The sequence below is a fragment of the Paramisgurnus dabryanus genome, chromosome 17 (genome assembly GCF_030506205.2).
Source record: "Paramisgurnus dabryanus chromosome 17, PD_genome_1.1, whole genome shotgun sequence".
Lineage (NCBI taxonomy): Eukaryota > Metazoa > Chordata > Actinopteri > Cypriniformes > Cobitidae > Paramisgurnus > Paramisgurnus dabryanus.
In genome coordinates, this window is record NC_133353.1 from 33274777 (window position 1) to 33295060 (window position 20284).

The following is a 20284-nucleotide window of genomic DNA, read 5'->3' on the forward strand; positions in this document are numbered from 1 at the left end:
AAATTAAGATGCTTTCTCTTGATGAGCAAAAATCTGGTTTTTAGACCAAAAATATCAAATTTAAGTGATTTTATAAAACAAGCAAAAAATCTGTCAATGGGGTAAGCAATTTTTTCTTGAATTTAGTGTTTTAAGAAAATTTTTCAAGATTTTTTGCTTACCCTATTGGCAGATTTTTTTTTGCTTGTTTTATGCACAAAATCATTTAAATTTGATATTTTTGGTCTAAAAACTAGACTTATTTTCTTGGGTCATTTTACTCATCAAGAAAAAGCATCTTAATTTAAGAATTTTTAGAAATTTTTACTGAAAACAAGACATGAAAAGAAAAGAATTTTTTTTATTTTTCGTTGTGTGCTTATAGTGTGTTTTCTTTTACATATGTAATGAATTTCATTGAAATCATTGACTTAACATGCTGCTGTTTTCTACAGTATGGTGCTTTGGCACTGTTCGGTTGAGCTGGTGTTGCAGGGACTGTTACATGTGCAGTCGACATTGTTGAGGATTTCTATATTTTTCCCGTCCTGCTGTAATGTTTGACACCCCTGGGTAAAACTCAGATGTTTAACTCTAGGGAAGCTGGAAAACCAGCATATTTTCAAAAAAAGTGGAGTGTCCCTTTAAGATGTATTACTTGTTAAGTAATACCTATTTCTATGATATACAATATTATATAAAATATAACATTAAATGATTTTAACAAATAAAGCACCTGGTCATCTCATAAGCAATCCATTCAAGAGGGGACAGACAACGTATTACTTCAACATACTCTTATTATTTATTCCAAAAATGGAAAAATACAATTCACAAAGCATCCGTAGTTTTATCTTAAGCTGTCATTCAGGGTGGCAGCAATGATTTACAGGCTGCAGTGCACCATGTTTGGTCAGTCCTCCAGCAAGATGTCCACTTCCTCCATGGGTACTCTCAGACGCAACTCCTTCTCAGTCATAAGATCTAAAAACTCCTGCACGCGCTCTGGAAAAAGCTGCACTGCGTCCATGTACAAACCCTGTGGGTACACAGACACAAGCACTTCATCTGTAACATTCACATGTGCACGGTGCTCTATGGTGTAGCGCAGTGGTTTTCAAACTGGGGGCCGCGAGATGGTGCCAGGGGGGCCCCAGTTTTAATGACATTTTATGAAATACATTAATTTATCATGAATTCTGGGTAATTAAACCTAAAAAATAGGCTACTAACCAAAAGCACTAATTTTTTGTATAATTTAATGTTTTTTTGAGTTTTAGAACAGTTTTTTGTCATGAATTTTCTTTGGGGGGCCGCGAAGGAATGCACTGTACACAAGGGGGGCCGCACACTGAAAAAGTTTGGGAACCACTGGTGTAGCGTACTAAACAATTATGGCCAGGATCTCAGGATTGATTTAGGAGATGCTTTTATCTAAACAGACTTACAAATGAGAGAGAATTTAGCCTAAGCGCATTACCTTTACCCAAGGCACTTCCTGAAGAGCTTTATAGAAGACCCCACTGCCCCTCTCAGCATTCCCATCACAAACCTGTGAAAAATAAACAGATGTATCTCTCACACACAGGGTTCCCACACCTAAGTTAACTTCTAATTCAAGGATCTTTCAAGGATTTCCAGGTCCAATACCCTCAAATTCAAGGACTAAATGTTGGGACACATTTCAAGTGAGAGCAAGGTTACATTGTGTTACCTTTTAAGATACATTGTTACAGTTCCCTTTCGAGGGAACTCGTGCTGCGTCACTGCGGTGACACTTTGGGGACGCCTCCAGGAGTAAGTGCGTCTGAATGTGTATATCAAATTCAACCAATGGTGAAGCTTAATGACAAAGACAGGGTGACGCGGGAACCAGGAAGTATATCGCTATATTGCCAAAGACGGCGTTACAGGGATGCAGGAAGAGACGCAGCGTCTCGTTCCCTTCTCCGTGAACAACAGTTACATACGTAACCAGAGACATTTTCATGTGTCAAAAACAACTATGCAAAAAGGTATTTTGGTAGGAATCAACATTCGCATACAGAAGATTTAAGCATTTAAAGCAAACAGTTTAGCACGTGTGCTTAAAAAGTCTAGAAATTTTATGATATTATCCTACACTACACAAAATAGATTCAAGCACTTTCAATGACCTGTATCTTTGCATGTATATTTTCAAAAAGTTCCCAGTGCCTTACATTTTTTCCTCAAGATTTACAAACTTTCAAATATTTCAAGGACCTGAGGGAACCCTGCACACATCTTTAATTGGTAAATATTTATACAATCCTGTTTGGTAGTTTCAACTTTACCATAAAGTTCAGATACATTCTCCAGAGCAGAGGACAGTGAGCTCCATGTTCTGTAGCCGCAGCTGCTTCGAACAGACAGCGGATACGATTGCTAAGGCCATTTTCCGGAAGGATGGGGAGAGCGTCTCCAGGAATACCAGACCTTGAAAAAAGGGAGAGACAAAACATCATATACATGTGCACATGCAAATACATAGTTAAAGAAATGAGATGTGATCTCTCTCTCACCTCTGCACCGAGTCCAGCAGCTGTTTGAGTCTTTGCTCCGCGGTGATGGCGAACAGATACGGCACGACAGTTTCAGCTCTCTTAGCTACACTGTGGAAGAACCTGCGCGTACGGCCCGCGCTGTGATAACGGTTCTCCGTTTGCAGGTAGAGATGCCACAAGGGGGCGCTGGAGGGCAGTAACGAAAGAGCATCGGTAAGAGCCAGTCGGAGTCGGGACAGAGGGAAAACATTGGTGCTGGTGTGGTGCCGCAGCAGGGCCACGTGCTGAACGGCAATAGACTCCCAATCCCTTCTGCGACTCGCATCCGAATTCACAGCTTTTTGCCTGGCTTGACCGTACACGGCATCAGCCGCATCTATTCCCATTGTCAGGTACTGGAAAAGTCCAAAACATCCGACCAGGCTGGATGTCCATTTCTTACTGCCTGCATTCAATAAAGCTTGCTCGTACGCCTTTCTAGCTTTCAGTATGGCCACTGGGTTGATTTGGCCCGAGAAAGGGGTATACGCCGCACCCTCCGCTAATTTAGTGAGGATGTAGACGGCCGGAGAAGAAGTGGGTACTGGTCCGCTCTTCGAGGCCTGCTCTACCTCTAACTGGGCGTAGAGAAGGCTGAGGTTGCAGAGGGCGGGGTCATTAAGACCTTTGGACACGCCCATACCCAAGGCAGTGTCAAATACTTTACGTGCCTCTTCCAAATTACCCAGAAGCCACTCCAGATGGGCGTACTCTCTCCATAACGCCAGACTCCCTCTGTTCTCGGGCTCCTTTAGCAGTCGTTTGGCCAGACGTTTACTACGCTTCCCCTGAGCCTTCAGACGCTTCTTATTCCCACTATGTAAACATCTCAGGACCTTCAAAGCAAATATAACAGACAATAAGTTGTGACACAAGCTGGTGGGTTGAAATCAAACTTTGATGCTCCTAAATAAGATTATGAGACTGGATGACTCTTTGAAAAGTCTTTCTGTTTCTCACACACACAAACACACCTTAAGTTTCTCATACTGTAGCCAGCAGAGAGCGACGGCAGCTCGATCCCGTGCAGAGACGAGTGGAAGCGTTCGCTCCAGGACGTTCTGCAGAAACTCCTCCCCTGCCCTACATAGCCCCGGCTGCTTCCTGCGGTCACTCAGAAACGTCATGTGACCCACTGAAGACATCCCGGTCGCCGGAAGGTCATAAGAGGTCAGAGGTCTCTCTGTGTCAGGTCCCTCTTCAAGCAAAGAGAGGTCATCCAGCAGAACGTTCGAGTCAGTGGGTGCTGAGACCTTTCCAGATGATGTAGGCAGCCCGAGGAACTGCAGGAAGGCCAGGATCAACCGCAGCTGGAGATCAGGCCTGTCTACACGAATCATAGAAGGGCCGATATCATCAAACAAGACCTGTATGGAGACAGAAGATCTTTGGGTTGAAAACTGTATGTGTTTTAACAAACTTTAACAAACCTAAAAAAAAAAATAGGCCTACCAACAGCACTACTTTGTATAATTCAATATGTTTTGTTGAATGAAAATGTTACATTTTAGAATTGTTTTTGTCATGAATTTTCTTTGGTGTTCCTCGGATATGGGTCGGGTATAATGATAGCGCCATCGGGTCTCGGATAATTGAAAATGAACGTGTTTTTGCTGAATGGACCCAAGAAGACCCATACTATGTCGTGTGTGTGCATCGAGTCCTTTTCCAACCCCTCCTCTGAAATGTTGACATCGGCTGGTGTTAGGTTCATTTTCGTTGAGCAGTCCCTCCAGAAAAACGCGATTATGTGATCATATGACATGATTCAACGCATAATCAGCCAAAGTCTGCATATTTATGCGGGAGACGCATTTTTTCAAAACACCGCACTTTCGCAGCATAAATTGCAGATGTCTGTGCGCAAAATATCCGGGGCTTGCATGATTTCATAATCCCCACATTTTCGTAGCAAAAATCACATATATCTTAGCAGAAAGTTGAGAAATGTTGCATTTACTTCACACAAGCGCAGCCATGTCCCCTGTTGCCATGGGAACGTTATGAAGTGACGTGATTATGCGAAGTGAGCATCATTGAAAAGCTGCTAAAGCTGAAAACAGTTTTGCAAGTTCCCGCAGTTTTTGGAAGTTCCCACAAATTCATTGCATAAATATCCCACAATATTCCATCGCATTTGAAAAAAAAAACGTGCCACAAGATCAAGGATTTTTGCCCGCAACAATCACAAAAAAAACGCTTTTGCGTTTTTCTGGAAGGACTGGTTGAGACAGACCTGTCAATCAATTTTAAATGCACATTTTAGCGGTTACCTTGGTGTTGTCATCAGATAAAAAGGAAAATAAAGAGCCAAATTGGTTGTCATCGGGGTTTCTTTCTGTCTGACTGGTGCATGCGGGGCTGCAGAGTGCACACACGTCTGTGCCGTTTACATTTTTGTCCAGTCAGGTTTAAAAAAATTGCCACTGGGTTGGGTCCAATTTTCCCTGGTTTGTCTAAAAAATTATTTATGCACGTCCGGTTCGGGTAAAAAGTGATTTGGGTCAGGTACATTTCTTTGGACCAGAGAAGACCTCTACTGTGGACTGAGCCATTGGTTGCTATTTACAATCTCACCACTAGATGCAGCTAAAAGTCCCACATTGCACCTTTAAAGAGATAGTTTATCCAAATAATGAAAATTCTGTCATTCAATGTTGTTAGAAACCTGTATACATTTCTTTGTTCTGATAAACAAACAGGAAGATTGACTTCCATTATTGGAAAAAATAATACTATGGAAGTCAATGGGCCTCTGAATGGTTTGGTTACAAAGATTTCTCAAAATATCTTCCTTTGTGTTCATCAGAACAAAGACATTTATACAGGTTGGTAACAACAGGGTGAATAGATGACAGAATTTTCATGTTTTGGGGTAATCTTACATAAAGTCCTGTGAAAATATAACCTTGATATCTTTAATATTGGCTAAGTAAGATCATGTCAAAGATTAAAATCAAACTCTGATGCTCCAAATCTCATCATTAGATTAGATTTTTTATCAAATTCACTCCACACACTTTAATGATTTTAAGTCAAACTCAATGCAACAAATAAAAAACTTCACTGGGTTTGACTTTGATTAAAACATCAAGCAACACCTCACCTGCCTGTCGGGATCTTCACAGTCTTCTTCTGATTGGCCCTTGGTTTTATCTGGTCTCCATGGCAACCAGTGGTTTGCCTCACGTGACGTCTCCACATCCAGCCAGATCTTCCACTTTGGCCAGGTTTTGTCTTTGATCTCAGGGTCCTCTTGTTCTTCATCATCATCATCATCATCTGCAGGTTTGAGAGTAATGTTAGCTCTTGATGTCTTAGGTCTAAGTCCTTGCCCTGTTTCCTTTTGTGTCTTTCTCCCAACATGCAACAAGCTTGGTTGTATGTTCAAAAGTGCCTTGGTACATGCATTATTTAAATAAACAGCACTGTTTCACCATCTTCAGATGATGTTCGTGTTTTTTGTGGTGGTATTTAAGCACCTGGCTCAGGTGGAATCACCCATCCTCCTCTTTGCTGTTGAAGCATCCATGCTTTCCATCCACGAGCTTCCCGCTCCCCGATCCTAGACTCTCCGCTGTCCCAAAACGGCTCAAAAAACTCCACCTGGACAAACATTATATGGGTCAAAATTATAGATTTTTCTTTAGTCAATAATCTTTAGGATTAAGATCATGTTTCATGAAGATATTTAGTAAATTTCCTATCATAAATATATAAAAAATTATTATTATTCGTGATATGTGTTGCTAATATCATGTTGTTAATTTGGACAACTTTAAAGGGACACTCCACATTTTTTTGAAACTATGAGAGTATAGTTCCGAGCCATTTAGGCCTAGAAAATCACAACTTTTAATTCTCCGTTGGTCTTAGTACACGATGTAACTACAAAAGAGTCAAGTTTTAAATAGGAAAAATATCAGAACTCTTTGGTTATTTTTTAGCGTGATGCTAATGGTCTAATCAGATTCAATGGCTTATGCTAAGCTATGCTAAAAGTGGTAGCACCAGACCCAGAGATCGGATGAATGGATTACAAAACGATAAAAATCAAATGTTTATCTCTAAGGGAGCTGGAAAATGAGCATATTTTCAAAAAAATGTGAAGTGTCCCTTTAAAGTTGTCCAAATTAAGTCCTTAGCAACACATATTACTAATAATTAATACATTTTGTATATATTTACGGTAAGAAATCTACAAAATATCTTCATGAAAAAAGTGGAGTGTCCCTTTAAAAAGGATTTTTTCAATATTTAGATTTTTGCACCCTCAGATTCCAGAATTTCAAATAGTTGTATCTGGGCCAAATATTGTCCTATCCTAACAAACCATACATCAATGGGAAGCTTACTTTTTTCTACTTCAGGCGGTGTGTAAGTCCTAATTTCCAAAAATTGCCACTTATGACAAATTTATATCCAAAAGTGGATTTTGCTTAAAAGGTGCCCTTTAAATGAACAGAGAAGATATATAAACTATCTGAAAATCTGTGTAAACACATTTTTGTTTTGTTTTTTTGTCATTAATGGGGTACTTAATATCTTGAGGTCTATATGTTCATATTAGATGTATGAAGATTCAGTTTTTGTTGTTGTATACCTGCTGTCTGGTGGGCAGGTCTTTCACACTGTCTGGCTTAAAGAAAGTAAAGTCCAGCAGGGCCTGGAAGAGACACACAGCTTTCTCAGTGTGACCCGCCTGCCTTAAGAAATGACACTGCTGAAGAAAGATCTCTGCAAAACAACAACACACACTGTTAATGTTGAACAGATTTAATTACAGGGATTCTGATTGGTCATTTGGGACATTTGCAGGTTTGTTATTCCAAGATAACAACTGCTCAAAACTAATAACACATTAATATTGCACCTCCACCAGTGGCCACAAGAGGGTAGCACAGAGTCAGAGATCTACTGTCGTCATCATTTACAAAACCAGCATAACTTTTTCCATCCTCAAAAGACAAAGGAAGTAATTTGCATGGCTCATTATGCAAAAAAAAATCAGTTTTTAGTTTTTATAGACAGTGTCACATTTGCCTGTTTAATATTTTTTTACACTATGTATGCATTTGGTAGAAATTTTCTTCATCAGTATCTGTATCAAACCCATCACCTTTACAAATCTAACACAATGCTCTTCCTAAAAATGTGAACCCAGGGAGTGCTGGTTCAGGTGAACCGATTTAATTGTTTTATTAGGTTCAATGAAAAAGCGGAGAGACCAAAACAGAAGAGGGCCTGGCTTAAAATCCTACGGTTCGTCTACAAAGTCACACAGATGTTATCACCTATTCATTTCAGTAAATCCCTGTGTGGGGAAGTGTAGGATAGTGCTGTCCTATTTGTCAAATTCACTGTCTGCTTCTCTTTAAACAGACCCACACAATACACCCTCGAAACTAGCTGACAAACAACATGCCAATCCGCTTTAAACCCATCACATCATCACCTTTATACTGCTGCTTGCCAGTCAAATCCTGACACACACACACACACACAGAGGACGAGAAGTTACACATACAAAAACTGTACATGAGTTTAAGTCTACAAATATTTATGCATGTAATCAAAACATGTTTACAGTTTTAACCCAAATTCTGTCACTCACAGCAACATAAGGAGGAGGGAGAGAAAAAAGTCGTAAAAACCTCAGCTTTTCCCAGCAAAGAATTCCCTGAAGATTTTTTAATGGGGTTTTAGAACGATGATTTGTAGTTTATGAGTAAAACAAAGTCTGTGGTCAACGTTACTTAAAGAAACATTTTGTCCTATAACATAAATTGTATACCACAAGTGAATTTTTGAAACCAATGTGGGAAACTATTTGTGAATGAATTTACATGACTGATGAATCATGCAACCACTGGAGTCTTAGTTTGTGTACTTGCGACATTCTTTTAAAACCCACGATTGTTACAAAAGTCTAATTTGAGATATGATTGTAAGCTGGTTTTAATTACAAATCCGCGTGATATTCTTTAAATGTTTTTATTGGGCGTATTTTCAATTCGCAATAACAATTTGTTATTTCAATTGAAGGGCGATTGAAACACAACATGTGTATATAATACACAGGCATTATTTTACTTCTAAGTCAAGAAACGCTATTATAAAATTCCTGAGGAGCGTCAATACATCAGTTTTAAACAACACTAACACAAAAAATAAGTTGGTTATGGTGGAACAGCTGTTAAGAAAAAAAATCTTCGGCGTCTATAGAAAGGGTTCCCACTTTAGGACAGATGACATGACTTTTTCCTGACTAAAAAGCTGAATTTCCATGACCTAGAATGTACGGAAAAACATCTTAAAATGTACTGGGATGTTTGCCTTAGTTAAAGGAGAACATCACCGTTTTTCAATATTTTACTATGTTCTTACCTCAACTTAGACGAATTAATACATCCCTATCTTTTTTCAATGCATGCACTTAATCGTTGTACAGCATGTCATGAATGTGTTAGCATTTAGCCTAGCCCCATTCATTCCTTAGGATCCAAACAGGAATAAATGTAGAAGCCACCAAACACTTCCATGTTTTCCCTATTTAAAGACTGTTCCATGAGTAGTTACACGAGTAAGTTTGGTGGCACAAAATAAAACGTGGTGATTTTATAAGCGAATAAAAATGAGAACTATATTGTATGGCGGAAGAGCACTAAGTTTGCAGCACTTCGATCTCGGCCGCAGTAACATCATCACTCCATCACACCCCACATCTTTTTCGACACATTAAAGGGGACATTTCACAAGACTTTTTTTAAGGTGTCAAATATAACGTTGGTGTCCCCAGAGTACATATATGAAGTTTTAGCTCAAAATACCATATAGATAATTTATTATAGCATGCCAAATTTGCCACTTTGTAGGTGTAGGCAGAAATGTGCCGTTTTTGGGTGTGTCCTTTAAAATGCAAATGAGCTGATCTCTGCACTAAATGGCAGTGCTGTGGTTGGATGGTGCAGATTAAGGGATGGTATTATCCTTTTCTCACATCACAAGGGTTGTCACATTTCAATGATCTATTTTTCACATGCTTGCAGAGACTGGTTTACCAAAACTAAGTCACTTAGTTGTTATTTTGCACATTTTCTAAGTTAAGTTTCTAAAAGCACTGGGGAACCAATTATAGCACTTAAACATGAAAAAAGTCAAATATTCATGTTATGTCCCCTTTAAATCTTATGTTTCTCTTTAGGGTCAAAAATAAGTTGCTAATACAAACTCGCACCTGACATGAACGACCTTCTTTCATAGACAACTTAGCTTCTTTTAGTCTTTTTCTGGCTGACTGGCCACCAGTGAGCTAACACGTTTTTGATAATAAGGAACAGTGATGCTTCTGAAACAGTTTGTACTGTGACTGGAATCCTAACAATGTGCTGGACCACAGCTGTCTCGTGCGAGATTTGGAGGTCACTTGATGTTAAGGGCACAGCGTGTCCGCAGTGCTTGCTGCATATTCCGAAAAAAGCAGGCCGAGATCAAAAAACTTGCGCAGGCCAGATTCAAATGTGCAGTGGCACTAATATTTGACATGTATTCTGTGGGATTGCTGTGAAGAACCTTTAAAGGGACACTCCACTTTTTTGTGAAATATGCTCATTTTCTAGCTCCCCTAAAGTTAAACATTTGATTCTTAATGTTTTGGAATCCATTCAGCGGATTTCTGGGTCTGGCGCTACCACTTTTAGCATAGCTTAGCACAATCCATTGAATCTGATTAGACCATTAGCATCGGGCAAATAAATAACCAAAGAGTTTCGATATTTTTCCTATTTAAAACTTAACTCTTCTGTAGTCACATCGTGTACTAAGACTGACAGTAAATTAAAAGTTGCGATTTTGTAGGCAGAAATGGCTAGGAACTATACTCTCATTCTGGCGTAATAATCAAGGACTTTACTGCAGTAACATGGCTGCAGCAGGCGTAGTGTTATTACGCAAGGACTCTGTTGTTGTTGATTCTATGTGGGTGATTTTCGCGAAAGTAGACTTATACATTCTGATAAAAAAAGTAAATGCTATCAAAATAATAAGCATACAGTCACAAACATCTCTTCGTGTACTATTTTGCACATGACTTCAAATGACATCATACAAACCAATTTTGTTGTTTTTCCACATTTAAGGGGAACATTTTCATTACCGCAACGTGTCCATGACTGGATTTGGGTTCTTTGACATGGAAATATTTTTAATTATAAAATCTAAAAAATAAAAAGCTTCAGTGCATGTTATACTATAAACATTTACAGTAAAGAAACATGTGGTATTTGATAATTATTGGTAAATGTAGAGACAATAATAAGGAATATAAATGTGTCCAAAAACAACTTCCTCATCCTCCGCAACAATTTTCAATCATTGTTTAAGCCCTTAAGGAACTAAAGGGACAAAATTGACTGTGACACCCAAGATGGCTACCAGGTAAGAAGTCCTTATTTTTTCTCTCCAAATAAAAGTTAAAACTTTGTTTGTCATAGTACCTAGACAACTTTTTAGTTCTCATTACCGAAACATGAGTTTGTAAATGCATATTTAATGTTATATCATGTTGCGGTAATGATCATTTTGGATAATGATAATCTAAAAAATTTAAATAATTCTATAGGAAATATTTTTTAAATCCTCTAAAAATAATGGTTATAGTATATGTGCAAAAAAATTGGCTTCAAGGGCTTTTTAAAAATTCTGATGTTGGACATGAGAATCACCCATGTGGATATCTACCGGAAGTTGCGTTTAGCGCACAAAAGCTGCTTGTTTATGTTGTTGCTTTTGAAATCATCTATAATCTATAAAAGAAATAAGATTTTACCTAAAATGTCTTCCTGTGTGCCTGGTAATGGAGGGTGAGACACCATACTGCCGTCCTGCACTGCGCTGAGCGTGCTCAGACACTTTCCGAACACGCTGTTGACCTTTGACACAGAGAAAGTACTGAAATTGCTCTGTGTAAAAAGCAGATACTTCCTCCATAAGGGGGCGCTGTTCGGGTGAATAAACACCAGTTTCTTCCACTCCTTCAGCAGGACCGCAGGCTCCCACAGTTCCTTGCACAGGCGAAGTTTCTCCAGTTTCAAGTCCACGTTGCCAGGGTTGCTCTCCACCGCCCTGTCCATGATCGACAGCTTCTTCTCCAGCACGGCCCGAAGAGACATCTTCCTCATGTCACCATCACTGTCCTTGGACGCAGAAAAAGACCCAGAGCCAAAAGCCAGTTCATCCTGATCAAAGAGAAAGAGTCAACGGAGAGAATTAACTATACCAAATTAACAGCTCTACATGGTTCATAAACATTTTCTTAAAGTACCTGAAAGTGTACGAAGTCTAGCCACATCTGAATATCTGTAGGATTTTCCCGCAACTTCCTGTTAAATTCCTCCACGCGTCCAGTAATCTGGCTGCTGCCGGTACTTTGGGCGCTGTCAACGCCCTGTTGATCTCCCTTGACCTCCGGCTGGCCCTTGCCCTCGAGCCACAGAGATGTGCCAGGGTCATAGATGCCCAGTGGATTGAGCCACGATACAGGTGCTTGGGTGTAAGAGTCCTGCTCGTCGGTGCAGGCTGGAAGTTGGATGTAAGAATCGGAGTTGGTGGCAGCGGTCACGGGTAAAACCACCTGGCCGTCCGAGCGGAGCAGCTGGCGTGTAGAAGAAGAGAAATATCGTTCAGGTTTCCTGTCTGCCCGCTTCTTTGGGTCACCTTCAACCCAGCTTACGGCCTGCCTCCTGAAGTCCAAACCTAGGCATGAGCCCCCCTTCCTTCTATACCTGAAGAAAAACAAAAACTGTTGCTGGAGAACCTGTGGAAATTGTTGATGGTATTGGGAGATCAAATTTAAACTTTCTCATTTTAGGTTGTCATCTGACATAATGCAAAAAACATTCTGTGAAAATATATCCGATCGGCTTTGTGTACGGCGAGATCTGTGCGATATGGGGACGACGGGAAAGACAGCGAATCGGAGAGTATTGATCGAGGTCTCTTAAGTTACAGATGGCAGCTCTGACACCAGATTAAAGTTGATAGACGTTGGAGAACAGCCAGACGTGAGATATGTTGGCTCTAAGCAGCTAATAAACCCTTCACTTTATCCTGCTGTGCCAGAGGACTTGGAGTAAATAAGACCCAAAACGACAACTAGGGCAAGGGTGCAGAACTTTTACTATAGAGTTGCATGCTCGCTAAACTAAATTTACATTTCCAGAAAAAAAATACTAGCTTCTGTAAAGGCCGAAGTATGGTCCATTATTTACGCGTACGTTGGGATCTGTGCATGTGACACAATTTGCGTATATTGTACTCGTAGGTCGCGCATGCGCATACAGGATAATGTAGTATGTAGCCCACAAGATGAATTGCATTTTGTCGCAATGTGCATGCATCGAACGCCTGCGTACATGTACGAGTCAAATAAACTATGCTTTGCAAGGCTGTGCGTTCGACCACATACGTTTGTTCGCGTACAAGCAAAAAACTGATTATACTCCAGGCTTAAGCAAGCCACAGAAGAGTTCAAGAGTTTTAGATGGGCGTAGGTTGAGTATTTAGTTTCTGGATTTTGCTGTTGTTGTGATACTCAATGTGCATTTATTTATGATTTATGACAGTTGTGTATAAGAATAAATCTTTATGTAAAGGTGGCGGTAAATGGTCAAGAAAAGCCAAAATAAATCAAATAATCACGTTAAAAGGACCAATTGCATAAACTCTTTCGCCGAGTTATCTCGTCAAACATAAGAAAACGCTTCTCTGCCAATGACGAGTATTTCCGGCTTTCCGCAATACCGCTATTATCCACTAAGTGCGGTAAGATGCTCTTTCGCAACTTATAAAACCCGGAAGTATCGCCCTAGGGCAAGCAGCTGAATGTCCGTGTATGTTTTGAGGATTGCTCTGAATCTGATCTCTATCAAAAGTCCTTCACAAAAATTAAATGATCTTAGCTTTTTGCTCAAAATTTGGTGTTTTTGAAGAAACCTACCCATTTTTGCGAGGTGAAAAAAAGTGAACTAATGAAGGTAGGATGAAACATTTTTTTTTTTGAAAGCAAAGGGGTGTGTTCTTTCATTTGTTTGTATGTATATATATTTTAAGAAGAACATTTTCTGCAAGGCATTAAACTTTTGTGAAAATCATGAAAAATGCTGCCGCTGGCTGGCAACTTATTTTTTTTTAATGCTGGCGGGGAAAAAGAGGGGCTCCCAAACATTTCATTTCACAACCCACTTAAATGGGTATTATCTATCCCAGGACCCACCAACATATTTTTAAATGGAAATGTTGGTATATCATATCAAAATCACTGTCATTGCTTGTCATTAGTTGGACTTGGACTAAACTGTTTTTGTGTTTTTGCGCGACCCCCCTTGGCCTACTGATCCACAGTTTGAAAAACCCTATTTTACCATACAAATTTGACAACTAACACAGCACTGCACTAAGTACAGGACCACCACTAAATGCGACCCATCCCTAGTGTAAAGCAATTGCATGAACAAATATTCAACTGTTCAAGCTGCAAGAAAACTGTAGATTTTGGAGGCGAGATGGAGAATATTTCCTGTGGATTTCCAAAGGTCTCTGCAAATGAAAGCTAAGGCTGAAAGAGCACTTCAAAGAGACAGATGACCACAGTAAACACTGCAGCTCTCTTGCTCGAAAACACATGCAAAAAGTCGCAGTATTCCCCTGCATAGTGCAGACACTGGCACCTGCTGCTGAAGTCTGAATGACCTTCAGAGAGAAATAATGAAAACGGAGACCATCTGTGTTGTGAGAAAGTGAGTAAAGTTACCTGGCTATGTCTCCCCTATAGAGAGATTTGTATTCCCAGTTGGCACGGTCCGCTCTCCTGTCGATGCAGAAGGGGGAGTCGGTGGGGGACTGGAGGTCATCCAGCCACATAAAAGCCCCGCTCACCCGAACCTGAGCTTCCTGCCTGCAGCCAAGGGGATGAAAGACAAGGACATTAAAACTCACAAACCATCAGCCTAAAACTCAAAGCTAGAAGTACTTTAAATAGACGGTCTGGAAATAGTGAAAGACATTTCTAAGTTTTGAAATGATGCAAACAGAAGAAAGTTTGCGAAGCCAAGTTTTGCTAAATATACGGATGACTCGATACTTCTAAACATATGGAAGTGAAAATGAAAAACTATCCTGAATGTATTGTTTTAAAGATTTAAGAGTTTTCCATTTCATCTGGGGTGAAGGCCATTCCTTCCATTCCCACCAAGTTGGAAAATGCAGAAACACAAATAAAATATGAGAGTGATAGTGATGGGTAAATAACAATTTATGTATTGTGTAATAATATGGATTTGGAAAGCTTGGAATATTGCACAAGTCATATGTGACTACATTCATAATGCTTATTTGGAGTCTGAACATGGCCATTTGTGGCTGCAATGAAAAAAGCGCTGTTTTTGTTTGTGTTTCTTTAAAAGCAAAGAAAGCTTCTGTTCCCCTCCCCGTATGAAAAGTAGGGGGTAGAGCGCTTACACATTAGCTTTGGACTACATCAAAAATGTGTCCTGGCAGAAGGTTGAACTACGCACTCAAAAGGCGGAGTATGTTAGAAGTCATGGGTGGGGCTTAATCAATGTGACATCACAAATGTGACATTATGTCAAAAAAAAAAGATTACAAAAAAAAAAAAAGAGTACATGGATTTGTATAATAACAGGATGTTTCTGCAGACACATTTTCTGCTAGAAACACATTTAAAAGTGCATTTTGTATGATATGGGGACTTTTTAATTGTGAATGGGTTTATGTTTGTTACATAGTTTTGGGAGATGATTGCTTTACAAACAAGGCCCAGTTCGATGCCGGATTTGCCGGAGTGATGGCCTCAACGTTAAAAGACCCAGTTAAGAAGTCGGAACCACAGATGTTAAGTAAATCAAAAATAGTTTGTTTGCATGTAAACAACATGAACATATAGCTGTGCTGTACTCGTAACTCTTTATCTCCTCCCACCATACGCTTCCGAGAGTTTGGGCCTTTTTCGGACAAAAACGGAATGTTGTTCTGGCTTTTATAAATCTGACAACACGAAAGACTTTTTGGGTATATGAAGGATGAAATACTACTCTATAGGTACCCAAGATTAACATGAGATTAGGCATGGGCCGGTTACCGGTTTCAAGCTATACTGAGGTTTTAAAGAGTCAAGGTTTCAAAACCACTAAAATTTTCTGTGATACCGTTTTAAGGTACTGTATGAACTGTGTTTACACAAAATGAATTAAATTAAATGTATAAAAATGTTTACATGTAATATATATATATAAAAAAAATTGTACTATTATAATTTAAAGGCTTTATTTTTACCTAGCATACATGTTGTACGTTGCTTAAAAATTAAACGCATTATGTCCAGTTGAAAAGTTGTTGTTTGTTAAAGGAATATTCCATTTTCTTAAAAGAAAAATCCAGATAATTTACTCACCACCATGTCATCCAAAATGTTGATGTCTTTCTTTGATCAGTCGAGAAGAAATTATGTTTTTTGAGGAAAACATTCCAGGATTTTTCTCATTTTAATGGACTTTAATGGACACCACCACTTAATACTTAACTCAACACTTAACAGTTTTTTCAACGGAGTTTCAAAGGACTCTAAACGATCCCAAACGAGGCATAAGGGTCTTATCTAGCAAAACGATTGTCATTTTTGACAAGAAAAATAACAAATATCCACTTTTAAACCACAACTTCTCGTTTAAATCCGGTCGTCATGCGCTAGCGTGACCCGACGCAATACGTCATCACGTCAAGAGGTCACAGAGGACGAACGCGAAACTCCGCCCCAGTGTTTACAAATGTGGTGAAAGAGGACCGTTCCTACGTTGTTGTATGTCAAATGATACTAATTAATGTCTTTGTGTCAGTTTATTGTTTAAAATGGTCCGCAAATGTGCGTTTTATATATGTAACACGTGACCTCCCTACGTCACTACGCATTTACGTTAGGTCGCGCTGGACCGGACCTAGACGAAAAGTTGTGCTTTAAAAGTGTATATTTGTTATTTTTCTTGTAAAAAATGACAATCGTTTTGCTAGATAAGACCCTTATGCCTCGTTTGGGATCGTTTATAGTCTTTTGAAACTCCGTTGAAAAAAACTGTTAAGTGTTGAATTAAGTGTTAATTGTTGGTGTCTATTAAAGTCCATTAAAATGAGAAAAATCCTGCAATGTTTTCCTCAAAAAACATAATTTCATCTCGACTGAACAAAGAAAGACATCAACATTTTGGATGACATTGTGGTGAGTAAATTATCTGGATTTTTCTTTTAAGAAAATGGAATATTCCTTTAACGCAGACATTTAAAAAAAACACAATTTAGTGTTGCAATGGCAATACCGCAAAACCGTAAAACCGTGGTGTTTGTCCTTAAGGTTATCATAATGCCAAAATCTCATACCGGCCCATGCCTACATGAGATTGGCAGAAGCTGTGTATGTTATGTTATCTTTAAGACAAAGACAGCTGGTCTTAGACCAGCTATATCATTATACTGGAGGTACACACCTGTCAGTGTTTTCCTGTTTCAACAGGTCACTCGGGTAGACGGTGTCTGATTCTGAACCACTGCTTCCAGAATCATCTTTGCTTTTCTTCTCCTTCTTTCGTTTCTTCTTTTTTTCTTTCTTCCGCTTCTTCGATCTGCCATGGCTGTCTTCCCTCTCTGGGCACTTCTGCTGACTGTATTGACAAACAAATTTTACAATGATTTTAAAGTTTTATTGTATACCAAAACACTAGAAGAGTTTTTGTTGACATGCGTTTTACTACATAATGTAATAAAATTACTATCATGTAAAAAGATCCACATGGGTTATACAAGTTAGTATATTTAGTTAGCAACTGTAGTGTGCTTTAAAGGCTCAAATGACCTCGCGTGTGTCGCTTCTTCTGTCTCTGGTTGTGCTCTATCTGTGGCACGCTGGCGAGTCTTTAATGCCTCTGTGCTGAAGCTCTTATTGCTCAGCCATTCCAGATCTCCTGAAACAAAGAGGAGAAACAGTCAGTCGAACCGAATAAGTTCTGCTGGCTCCTTAAGAACGGAGTTAATCATGCATTTGGCCTCAGACGACAGAAGGGCATCGAATGTGAAACTCTCACAAAAACACGAGCAAGGGGGTTAATACTCTTAAGCAGTCAGAAAGACGATGCTGTTAGTCTGTGGACATCTGGGAAGGAGGCAGATCCATTGCTGACCTGGCTCAAATCTGCACAAAACCCACACGGCAGCAAAAGAGATCTGCATGCAAGAGCAGTTTGTTCTTTTCTTACTGTACTGCTCAACGTAATAACAGTCCTTTCCCAATAATTTGATATCGATTAGTTAGGATGTGTGGCGTGCCTACATCTAGCTTATTAAATGCTCAATGATCGGAAACGCTCAACAGAACATCTGACGGATTGCAGCGAGTTGAACTCCAGCCAAAAGTCATAAAAGAGTTTTAAACAAACACGTGTACGGTAATCTCAGTAAGGGCTGCTTGATTATCATAATCATGGTTAAACATGTATTTAATTAACCTTTTTATTAAGTAAGTGTTGCAATAGGCTACATGTGTCAAAGCAGTGGTGCCTTCAAAGTAGGGATGCATAACGATTAATCTATAGCAAAAAAAGTTTTGTTTACATCATATATGTGTTTGAACTGTGTATAATAATTATGTATATATAAATATGCACACACACACATGCATTTATAATTTAAATATATATATATATATATATTTATTAGGGATGCACCGATAGGATTTTTTTGGGCCGATACCGATTTAAACAGACAACTTCTGGCCGATACCGATGCCGATATTAAACACTTTTATACAATACTATACAGTTAGTCTATTAGCTAGTTTATTTCTGCATCAAATTATTTTTACTGAACATGGATTGGATCTAATTAACATTCAACTTACCAACCTAATAAGATAGGCACAAATTAAGCTAAAACAAATATAATAAGACAGCATGACAACCTTCAAAGGTGGTTTTTGCTATTCAGCATTTATTTTATTAACAACATTAACTGATTTTTTTTTACATATAATGGATTTCTTTATGCAGTTAATTAATAATCAATCGGTATCGGCCTTTCTCGTGCTATTGCCGATATGCCGATGGTTTCAAATTCATCAAAAATCGGCCGATAAATATCGGTGGCCGATACATCGGTGCATTGCTAATATTTATATATTAAGAATTTATTTTTTTAATCGCACATTTTTTTTTACCTGGATTATCTTGTATTTGTAATTGTTTGAATCAAAAATTTAAATTAAAAATCAAAAACAATTAATTGTACAGCCCTAATCTCAGTGAAAGAGATAAAAATAGAGAATAAGGGCCAGTTAGTGACACTTTCTAAGGCATCACTATTATAATTGCTCATATTTAGGGTTAGGAGTTTGAATCTTAAATGTTGACAGTATTTTAAACCCATGGACTCAGAGCGTTACCTGAGAAAGACAGGAATGATTTAATGCATTCTCTTCCAAGATATCTACTACAAATCACTTGTCTAACACTAAATATGACACTAAAATGTTCTAATAAATCTTTATATTCTGTTATAAGAGAATTGTTTTGTCTGTGAAATCCATGTCTAATGATGAGATTAGAAGCATCCAAGTTAAATTTCCCTCATTCACTTTACATTGATTTTAATCTTTGACATGACTTTACTCAGACAATATTAAAGATATTAAGGTTATATTTTTACAGAATGCTATTTACGATGATGATTTTATGTAGAAAATATAAAAATGGCTTTAGTTGGCTTTTCACAGACTGCACAGATTTTACTGTTGTTCAACATAAGAACACTTGCGTATTGTATCAGTGAATTATAAATGCATCAATTAAAATAATAAACACAATGCACGCTTTCCACTTTGGCTAATATAGAAAATATCTTCTATAATGTAGAAGTTCTAGAACAGTTTCGAGCAGTTCGAAGCTCTGTCAGGAGCAGCCGCAGCTGACAGAGCTTTGAACTGCTCTAAATTTTGCTCTAATAATACTACGTCAAATTTCGTATCGCTTTTAAAAGTGGAGTTCAGTCAGAAGACTGTCAGAAAACAGATGTTTTACCTTTATCGCCAGCAGAGTTGTTACTGTTTGATATCTCAGCACAGGAGGGAAACAGAGCCATGCTACTGCATACAAATCAAAACAGACGCGCACCGATTACGTCATCCACCCGCGACACGATAGCTGTCAGCAGCATGAAAACTGAACGTTTGAGTGAATATTGCATCATATAATTTTATTTAAAGGATTAACGCACAGAGTTTCTGTGCAGATTAGATCTTTGCTTTTTTACTTTAATGTAGGTGGCAAAGAACACACCGGAATGCTGAAGTTTAGATATTGCAATATTCTGCAAGTTTTCTTTCAAATATTATAGGATTGTACAGTGTTAATGAGTGTAACCTTGCACTGCTTTTTATAACAGTGCGATTCATTAAAGTATGTTTTTTTTTTCATTTGTGCGATCGTCGTAACGTCCATCCGTTATTTATACTTTTTTTTTAATCTGCAACTCTGTTTCAGTCAGTTGATGTGTAAGTTACATGAAAGGACAACACTCTGTTTTCCACCTATAAACTCATTTTAATCTTAAATTCCATGATTTGAAAGAGTCTTGCGGTGAGTCTGTAAGTTATCTGATCCCGGGAGAGAAATTTAATCAGCCCTGTC

At 38.7% G+C, this 20284-nt stretch overlaps 1 protein-coding gene across 1 annotated transcript; it reads right to left on the bottom strand.

Annotated features, from left to right (window-relative positions):
* Positions 1-761: 761 nt before the first annotated feature.
* nrde2 (NRDE-2, necessary for RNA interference, domain containing) lies at positions 762-20073 on the bottom strand. The gene is made up of 14 exons (XM_065288228.2): positions 19676-20073; positions 17461-17569; positions 17096-17269; positions 14353-14496; positions 11866-12325; positions 11371-11779; positions 7147-7280; positions 6026-6149; positions 5650-5825; positions 3518-3910; positions 2523-3379; positions 2295-2436; positions 1460-1531; positions 762-1018 (listed from the first exon to the last, which is right to left on the bottom strand). The coding sequence occupies exons 1-14, from the start codon at positions 19734-19736 to the stop codon at positions 893-895; spliced, it is 3381 nt and encodes a 1126-aa protein (XP_065144300.2). The 5' UTR covers positions 19737-20073; the 3' UTR covers positions 762-892.
* Between the last annotated feature and the right edge of the window lie 211 nt (positions 20074-20284).

Excerpts from the sequence above, each read along its gene's own strand:
- nrde2 (XM_065288228.2), bottom strand. The coding sequence starts at position 19,736 with ATGGCTCTGTTTCCCTCCTGTGCTGAGATATCAAACAGTAACAACTCT. Across the intron at positions 11,780-11,865 it reads TAGACTTCGTACACTTTCAG|GATGAACTGGCTTTTGGCTC; the intron begins GTACTTTAAGAA and ends CTCTTTGATCAG. Across the intron at positions 2,437-2,522 it reads CTGCTGGACTCGGTGCAGAG|GTCTGGTATTCCTGGAGACG; the intron begins GTGAGAGAGAGA and ends CCTTTTTTCAAG.